This window comes from Carettochelys insculpta, chromosome 4, assembly GCF_033958435.1.
Source record: "Carettochelys insculpta isolate YL-2023 chromosome 4, ASM3395843v1, whole genome shotgun sequence".
Lineage (NCBI taxonomy): Eukaryota > Metazoa > Chordata > Testudines > Carettochelyidae > Carettochelys > Carettochelys insculpta.
The window spans coordinates 58518881-58528767 of NC_134140.1; the positions used below are offsets into that span (position 1 = coordinate 58518881).

The window sequence follows — 9887 nt, forward strand, 5'->3', positions numbered from 1 at the left end:
TGCTGCCTGGGCCATCCCCTGCTTACCTGCAGTCCCCCAACCCAAGTATTAATTAAGGGTATATAGTACAAGTCATGAACAGGTCCCACGCTGTGAATTTCCGTTTACTGCCTGTGACCAATCCATGACTTTTACTAAAAGTATCATGACTAAAACCTAGCCATACTGTGGTTTTCCGTGTCCCCCGTGATAGGCCTGGGACCAAGTTCAGTTCTGCCTCTGGATTTAGGCTTTCCTAGAGCTAGGGGTGTGTTCAGATCCAGACTTTTGAGTTAACCACATCTTCTGTACTTGTGTTGTCTTTCTACCGTTTTCGGAACCAGTGATGCTTTTTTTGTGTGGCATTTTTTATCATAACACATGCACTGTCTTTGTACTCCAGTTTTAAAATGTGTTTTCCTACAAACAGAAACATATGGCAATAGATCCTTTCTGACGTTTAAACTACACGGATCAAAATTTTAGCATTGGAAAATTAACTAATTGTTTAGCATGGATTATTTGTTTTTCTCTTCTATTCTTTAGCAATATGTATACTGTACTTGACTGCGATGTTAGATACACTATCTGCTTTCTCTTTTCTGTTCTTTCTGATGTTATTTCTAACTTTTCGAACCTGTTAATTTCTGGCAATGTCTCTCTTTTACCATGCTGCTCAATGGATTATAAAGGTGGAGATATTAGCAAAGTTTATCCATCCCTTTTAAGTTATTCAGTGCACAGTCACAACACCTCAAATGAATTAGATTATTGTAGCACTTCCAGACAGCACTTAGCTGTTCCGAGTGATTCAAGAAGGGCAATCCACTACAAGAATGGATGGCAAATGACTCGTCAGAACGCAGAAGTCTGGAGCAGCACTGAAGAAACTGCCTCTCCAAAGCGGAAATCTCGGAGCTGTGATGATCTGTTAACAGATGACCAAGACAGCTTTCCTGAGGCGCAGGCCAAGTCTGAAAGTATGGTATCTCTCATTTGCGAGGAGGATTCCAAAGGCAGTGGCTCACTGACCTGGACTTCCCCATATGTTTGTGAGAGCCGCGGTACTAGTCGGTCTAGAGTTCGTCATAGATCTGCACATGATGCCCCAGGATTCCTTAAAATGTACAAGAAGATGCACCGCATCAATCGCAAGGACTTGATGAATTCTGAGGTGATTTGCTCGGTAAAATCCAGAATATTACAGTATGAGAAAGAACAGCACAAAGGCATGCTTCAGGGCTGGAGAGAGTCTTCTACTGAAGAGGTGCCCAGGGACATGGTGCCTACCAGAATATCTGAATTTGAAAAATTAATTCAAAAGTCAAAATCAATGCCAAATCTAGGTGATGAAACGTTATCAGCAGTCTCACTAGAGCCTCCTAAAAATAGCTTATGTCCAAAGCGGCGATTTTCTATCGAGTCCCTGCTGGAGGAGGAAAATCAGGATAGACATGCCATTCAAGCACAACGCAACTGCAGGCCTAAAACTCTGGTACCAATTCAGATTGAAGTGACCAGTGAAGAACCACAAAGATCCCATCTGGAGTTTTCTGACAGTGATCAAGATGGCGTGGTCTCTGACCTCAGTGACTTTATCCAGATAGAAGGCTCCTCCTTTTGTAGCGAAAGTGACTTTGACCATTTCTCCTTTACATCCTCTGAAAGTTTTTATGGATCAGGCCACCATCACCATCATCACCACCATCATCACCACCACCACAAGCATCTCGTCAGCTCCTGCAAGGGGCGATGCCCAGCATCCTACACCCGCTTCACCACTATGTTAAAGCATGAAAGGGCTAAACAAGACAGTACTGAAGATCCAAGGAAACAAGAAGCAGAATCTGGCCTCTCTAAGCTAGCATTCCTGGTCAGCCCAGTGCCCTTTCGGAGGAAAAAAAGTTCAGCCCCTAAAAAACAGACTGAGAAGACTAAATGCAAGTCATCTGTGTTTGAAGCACTAGACTCTGCTCTGAAAGATATCTGTGACCAAATTAAAGCAGAAAAGAGAAGGGGAAGCTTGCCTGACAACAGTATATTACACAGACTTATTACTGAATTGCTTCCAGACATACCGGAAAGGAATTCGTCTCTTAAAGCGCTTAGAAAAAGTCCCACACACCAGCCTTTTCATCCACTGCCTCAAGATGGTGCCATTCATTGTCCATTGTACCAAAATGATTGTGGAAGACTACCTCTTAGTGCCTCTTTTCAAGACTTGGATACAACCAACAACAACCAAGACAATGATAGTGCACTGCCTTTCCAAGGTGGATTACCTTCCTTTCCTTTATTCTTGTGATTGAGTCATCCACCCTTGTTCCTTTCATTTCCAACCCTTTGTCTTTTCGTTTTGAATGCTTGTTTATGCAATTTAGAATAAGTACTTACCATGCTAAAGGCAAAATGAAGAAAGGATATTATTTTGACATAGCTATTTGTGATACATGATATAAAATAGATAAGTAGCTGTCTATTCACAACAGTGTAATAATCAGACTATGAAATGGCGATGGCACTTTATAGTTAGGTGAACAGTACAGCATAATAATATAATGCTGTAAAATTAAAAAAGAAGGACCCCTGTTTTTAATAATTGGAGCCTTCCAAGGACAAAAGTTTTCTGATAATTAAATTGGGGTTCATGGTATAAATATATGCAACATAAAGGGGTGGCAGCTGGAAAAATGCAGTAGCTCTTCCATTTTATTCCTAATAAATGTGCACTGCACATTAATAATGTCATACTAACAGTATTTTATGTACCACGAGAGAAAATCTGAGCATTTTGCAATGAATTCTGTCAATTTGATACAATTTTATTGAGTTCTGTCACAAGAATATACTACCTCTGGGCAATGCAACTTTTTTAATAGACTTCTAGGCTATTTATAGTGAAAGTTTCATTTCCACTGCTCAAATAATACACTTTGCAATTTTCATGGCAACAAAATTAGATCTTTTGTGATATTTGATATATCCCCATTAAATTTTGAGACATACCCTGTCTCTATGAAATGTCAAACAAAAAATGAAAATAATCAAAACTTGAAGGATATGGTTAAGGTGAATAGGAATAGAAACTGATCTCCCTTGACAGGAATCCTGTTTTAGGGTTCACACAACAGGGAGTTTATTTTTCCATTTTTTTAAAAATCATTGCTTGAATTTAAAATATTTTTAAAAGTTTGACCATGGAATTCAAGCCTGATTTTTATCTTTTTAATTTTAAAAAGTGATAAGAGTACTCATGGCAAGAATGTCAAAATGCACGATCAAAGAATTTGGTTTTAAAATACGCTCCTTAATGGTGTCTCTTCTGTTAACATTATGACAACCTTATAAGGATGAAATCAAATAATTGAAGGTGGGGGAAATCTATCTCTTTATTATATAAATTATAAATCAATTTTATATATGCCTCTTATTTTTTCTTTAGCTTCTTGTCCTGGGCTGAAATTTTTGCTAGTGCCACATTTGCCAAAAAATATTGAGTCAATTCTGCAAGGCTGCCACTGTGCCATCTTAATGAGTTACATAAAATACACAATAGAGTCAGTAAAACCTCTCTTGCAAAACATCATTAGTTTCATTAGTCATGGTTTTGAAACATCTTTAATTATGTATTGGCATTGGATCATAATGAGTCATTATACACAGAACCAGCAATGTATATAAAAGGATTTAGATGCAGCTTTCCTGTATTTGTACAAATTTAAAGCCAAGCCTTTGAAGCCACTGTATTTACCCCAGATTTACAGCAAAGTAAGTGAGAGCAGAATCTCTCACTGTTCTTCAAATACAGCCCAAAATGGGTTTTCTTCTAGAAATAATGATCCCAGGAACTCTACTACTGTGCGTCCTTTATTTGGGCATTTCTTAAAATAATTTTTTACAATCCACACTACTTTTAGCTGAACTTTACATAGTATATGAAAGTGTTTTTCTTAACATATTGATATAAAATTCCACACTTCAGATTATCACCAAACTGCTGTTTTTTGCTGTGCTGATATGCAAGGATAGGGAAGGATCTATGGAGTCACTGGCTTCCCAGAAGTCAGGAGAGCAAGATCTCTCCCCAGGACTCAAGAACAGTAGAAGGTATCGTAACAAGTCCTCTTGTCTATCCAACATGCCTGTAACGGGGCATGAGCTGGAATGAGAGGAGTATGTCCAGCACCACAGCCAGCTAACATGCATGTTGCTATCACTGGCAATGTATAGCTAGGTCTGTACTGCTCTCCTTGCTATGAGAAGCAGCTTCTCCATGGTATTTCAGCTCTCCTTTCAGGGGTCTGACCTAGTCAACAAGTTTTCATATTAAACATGACCTACCAGGAATGCTCTCTCCATTCCCTCACCATCTTTACAGATTTAATTTATAACTTGCCGTTCATGCATGCGACACCGGTGATGAGGGGAGAGGGCACACTCTTGAATACCAGGAAAGAAACAGGACAAGATATTGGCTGACAACTGACCAACTCACCCTAATACTGTCTCCAGACCCCAGAGGTACAAGCAGCCCTCCAGCAGCGTGGTTGTTACAGAGCACATACTGCTGCATTTTGGAGCACTAGTAAAAAGGAACCACTGACCATGTTGCCCCTCCTGTCATTTTCCCTGCACAGGTAAAATGGTCAGAAAACTTCCCATTGGTTATTACTGCTTTGCTCCTGCTTCAAACACATTCATTCAGACATGAGCAGAGGTGACTCATATGACCAAGGATAGTTTAGTGCCCAAGGCACAAACTCCTACAAATATGGATAGAAAAGGGTACAGTTTTAACATAAAAAATCTACTTCAGGTAACTGTTAGGGTTGCTTAAGTAAAATGACAACTAGTCCAAACCTTAACAGATTGGCAATTCACATTTAAAAACTAACCTTTATATATATAATAGCTTTGGTGACAGTGTGATGTGATGAACATGGAAGCATTACAGTAGCACTCTATTCCTCAATATATAGAGTACAATACCTGTTTATCAGGATGTTCTGCTGGCCTCATATCAGAACTGATAATAACTATACCTTTATGCTAATATGTGCATCATTCCATACTGTACATTGTGGGAGCAGCTGTAAAGCACAGCTGCACTGCAAGGAGGGGAAGAGAGCACCTGTGCAGGGCCTCTGGTGCCATGTCATAAAGAATCACAGAAAGCTTCCGTACAACTTTGAACAAGGAGCTTTATGGAAATAAATGCTATTATTCCTTAAACAGCCGTATTCGCTCTGCTTCCCTACCAGTGCAGATATTCCAATTCCTGAAGACTTTATGCCTTTTATACCTGTGCAGGGAACACAGGCCCTCACTCAGGAAAGTATCCCTAATCCAGGGAGGCACTTTTGCATAGTTAAGGGCTTTCCAGAATTGTGGCCATGACGTACTTGCTGGTGTTAGCAAGATTATGACAAGCAATGAACACAACTTTCCCTTTCTCATCACTGTGCTAAAACTCTCATTTTCACCCCAGATCTATGCTGCTTAGAGTGCACTACACTGGAGAGCACTGAAATCAGGGGTTTTTTTCCTGGAAGAGTCAAAAGAAGTTTAGCGATAGACTAAATCCTTTCAGTTCTGGGTTTCCAGTAGTACTTCCTGACAGAGGGATACGCTGAGTAGGAACAGGCCATGTGAACTACGTAAAAAAAGAAGAAAATATTATTATTCTCCTCCTTAGCAGATGCCAATGTGGCACTAGAAAAAAAAAACATTTGTGGAACTCTCATGAGTTAGAGGATATGGTTCATTCACTCCCCAAAATTTCCATAGGCTTGAAATTATTCCCTTTGTTTTAATTTTATACAAGCAGCTCCCAGGACTATACCGGGTGCAATACTTCATTTACAAACTCTTCATTTATTTTTTCCCAATATTTATTAAAATAATATTTAGATAATGATAATGCCAAATTGATTTACAGCGAATATGCCACTCAGCCTGGTGAGTAATGGTTTATACTCCATCTCTTAAAATAGTTATTTTATAACAACAGACATTTAATTTTTCATGAGGAACCTCTAATGAATGCCTCAGGAAAAAGGGAAATCCATATTGTAGAAAAATATCTTGTTCATCATTCTCTCATTGTGGCATGCTTTAAGTACCTTTCCTGCATGTAAGTTTGTGTTTACATTGTTAACGCTCAGATATGTTTATTGAAACCTTCTGAATTCTCAGTAGACTGTTCAGATTTCCTTTCCTCCAGTTGTTCTACTAGCTGTACATTAGCTAATGAAATGTTTAGTTATTCAGTACCTACTGTTGCTTTTATAGCTTATGCATATTGGGTCCACCATATGAACACAAAATGTATTTATTTATGTGGTAGTGCGGAAACTATACTGCAGCTCTACTATGGGTCAGCTGAACATTGGTTGTAGGGATTTATTGTTTTTGTTTTTTCTTTTAAAAGGGATATTTTAATCATTATTAATGTCCTGTAATTTTTAAGAGGGATGAATAGGCTCAAGCTCTCCATTCTTAAATTGTAGTTTCCCTTTCAAATAAAGTGTAGCACCACTCCAGGCTTAACTTGACTCAGACTTGAGGTTCATGCAATGACATTTTATTTTCAGTAGACCAGGAGTCACCTGGGAACTATTCTTCGGCTTTGACTGATGTGGGTCGATGTACTCCACGGGAGAGAAGAGGAATTCCAGAGAGAGAGGTAGTTAAACAGGAATGAAAACTGCACAGCTTCCAAAGCCAAAATAGGATTTATGGGGCAATCCATTAATGTTTACATGATAAGGTTTTGTATGATGCTAAGAATCTGTATTGGGGTGACCACAGCAGTGAGACAACCAGTCATTTAGCAAGGGTAATACAAATTGTTTTTAGTGTTGCATTAATAACAACATATTTATCTTTCTTTAATGATTATTTTAGTCACTGTAAATACTAATGTTAAATGTTAAGATGAAATTGTATTTTCTGCTGCTGTTTAAATGGCGAAGGGCACCCCTATAGGGGATCCACAATTGCTGATATTTTATGTCAGAAAGGACTGACAGATGGGACAATAATCTGGAGGGAAAATGGCAGTTCAGACTGAGAAGATTCTGATGAATGGCAATGTCTGTGCAAGCCAACATCCTACGTAACTGCCTTGCCTAGTTTTAGGGCTACCAGGAAGATTTCTGCTCAAGAATCACTTGTGCTGTCACTGATTTCTATGGCAGAAAATTTTGCTTGATTATTTTAATTATATAGTGATTGCTTATGTATTACTGATACTTCAGTCACAAAAAGTATCCCCACCATGGAGAGAGAAATCATAAAAACAGCATGAAATCCCAACACAGTAGAAGGAATGGGTGACCCTGGAATGTGCAGATGGAATGTATCATTTAGTCCAGTAGTTTCTGACATTTTCTGTAGGGCAGGCCCCCCATCACTCCATCAGACTGTGCACAGACCCCCAGTCAGCCCCCTAACTGTTCAGATCCCCCATCAAAGCCGATTCTAGCCACTATGAACACTTCATTAAATGAAAAAGGAAACCTCAACATAGATTTTCGAACAGCAATTAATAACATTTTTGGAAGATATTTAATTTAAAAATAATTGATTGTAACATTACAATTTATTTAAAATTAACTTTCTATTATCATTTCAATTTATCTTTTAGTTTTTCACAGACCTCCTGCAATACCCTCGTGGATCCCAGGTTGGGAATCACTAATTTTGTCTATTTTAGAATTTTTCTAGTGCTATGACTAAGTACCTCTCTAAACTTTTTGGAGGGTATTTCTCCCATTGGAATGGAAGCAGATAAATTCTCATAAACCAAACAATATCTTTAAAACAAAGATGGTTTGATTTTTCCCCCCCTCAGAATCACATTTATAGGAAGACTTCTCTTCTGTATCATCTTTCCTCTCCCTCCTGAGTTCACAGACCAACTACCCTCTCTCCTCATGATTAGCAGACTCATAGTCAGAAAGCATTTAATTTATTTAAAAGTGAGTTTTATTGTAATTTAGCAGCTAAGAACAAGGTGAGTTGGTCTGTCAAACAGCTCTCCTCAGGCAATGAATAGCACTGAGAACACAGTGTAAGAAACTTTGCTTTGGGCCAGTCTGCTGGTTTAATGGTAGCATATAATGTTACTACTGATGAGATCTGAATTCAGATCTACTGAGTCAGAGGTTTCATAACACTACTGCCTCTCTTATCGGGTGAATAGAGGGGTCTAGTTCTTGTCCTTCAGTCAAAGAAATTGCCACAGCATGTGCTGATTAATGTGAAAATAGGTACATTCCAAGTGCAGAGACAAAGTTCTGCTATTCCTTCCTACTCAAATTGAAAATTCACATTTCAGTCTGAGACAGTTACAACTAATGTTACAAGCAGCCCTTAAGATGACTCTAGCAGAAAAACATGAGAGGAGAAATACTTTTCACTATATTGCAGTATATTTATTTTATATATTTTGCAGCATTTTGTGTACCATTTCAGTGTTTTGTTGATGATGTATGCTCTTCTCCAGCATCCGAAAGACTGTATTTATTAGCAGCTGAAGGAACAGCAAAGCTGAACCTGAAAAGGCAACATACCAGACTATTTGCTGAGAGAAAAAAGGAAATTAGGGATGGGCCTGAGCATATTTGATGGTGTGGCTCTTGTATCCAGCCAAAAAATTAATTTAAACATCACATACGAGCAGAAATATATTTAAAATATTTTAAAGGATTTTTTAAAAAATTCAAGATATTCTGCTTAAAGGGGTATTTATCAGAAAACCGAATTAAAATTAGTCAGTCTTTTTCAAAAGCAAGTCAATAGTGTTCCTTTAAATAAAGCAGTGCACTTTTATTACAGAAAGGCTGAGTCTACACTTGCCCCCAACTTCGAAGGGGGCATGTTAATCAGGGCGAAGGGAGATTACTAATGAAGTGCTGTGTTGAATACGCAGCACTTCATTAGGCTAATTCTCCCCCATGGCAACTTCAAAGTGCCTTTACTCCTCAAAACTTTGGGGAGTAAAGGCACTTCGAAGTAGTGCTGGCACTTCGAATTGCCCACGGCTACACTCATGCCAGCACTTCGAAGTTTGACACTTCGAAGTTGCTGCAGTGGAGAATTAGCCTAATGAAGTGCCATTCACCAAAGCACTTTATTAGTAATCTCCCATCACTCTGATAAACATGCCCCCTTCGAAGTTGGGGGCAAGGGTAGACAAGGCCAAAGTATAATTTGGTACACAGAAGAAGTATGCTGAGTTTGCTAACATTAAACAGAAAGGTAAAAATGTTTAAAATGTCTGCCTACTTCTACATTCTTACTTATATTTATAGGCACCTAAATAAGTGATCTTATTTTCAAAAGTCCTGAGCACGCAGCAGCTCCCATTGGCTTCATAGGGTCCTGCATGCTTTTGAAAATACACCCACATATGTAGGTGCTTGACTATAGATTTAAACAAAGAGCAACCTTTAGGCACACATTTTTGAACATCTTAGTTTATTTTTTACAGGTGAAACATTATTTTTATATTATATGTAAGAATTAATCACTGCCTGCTTTTCAGAGGCTGCCAGCTCGAGCTGTATATGACTTTAAGGCTCAAACCTCAAAGTAAGTATTAATTTTGTTTGTTTCAATACCTGTCTCAGACACCTGCCCTTTCAACACTTATCTCACCTGTTATAGCCAATGGTCAAAGACTGTGGCAGTGTCACCAGGACATTTCTGTTGGGGGATGCCAGCCTCAAAAAGGCTATCCAGAACTCTGCTCTCACTGAGCAGCAGTCCATGAAAAAGTAAGCTGTTTAACAACCCATTTCATTTTTAAAATGTTTGAATGATGAAATACTTCATAATATGTGCCCAAATGTGGAAGTGGCTATGCATTCCCAGCGCATATTGTTCACCTACAGACTAAAAAA

At 38.6% G+C, this 9887-nt stretch overlaps 1 protein-coding gene across 27 annotated transcripts in view; it reads left to right on the forward strand.

Annotated features, from left to right (window-relative positions):
- The window catches only part of SORBS2 (sorbin and SH3 domain containing 2), a 238661-nt gene that overhangs the window by 186056 nt on the left and 42718 nt on the right, over window positions 1-9887 (forward strand). For 17 of the 27 annotated variants that reach the window (XM_074992898.1, XM_074992900.1, XM_074992905.1 and 14 more), the window contains 2 exons: window positions 6573-6664; window positions 9530-9576. In XM_074992898.1, the coding sequence (XP_074848999.1) occupies window positions 6573-6664; window positions 9530-9576 (139 nt within the window). Of the gene's footprint in view, window positions 1-671; window positions 2253-6572; window positions 6665-9529; window positions 9577-9887 lie in introns of all 27 variants that reach the window. The other 10 variants (XM_074992897.1, XM_074992911.1, XM_074992916.1 and 7 more) reach the window with 2 other exon arrangements.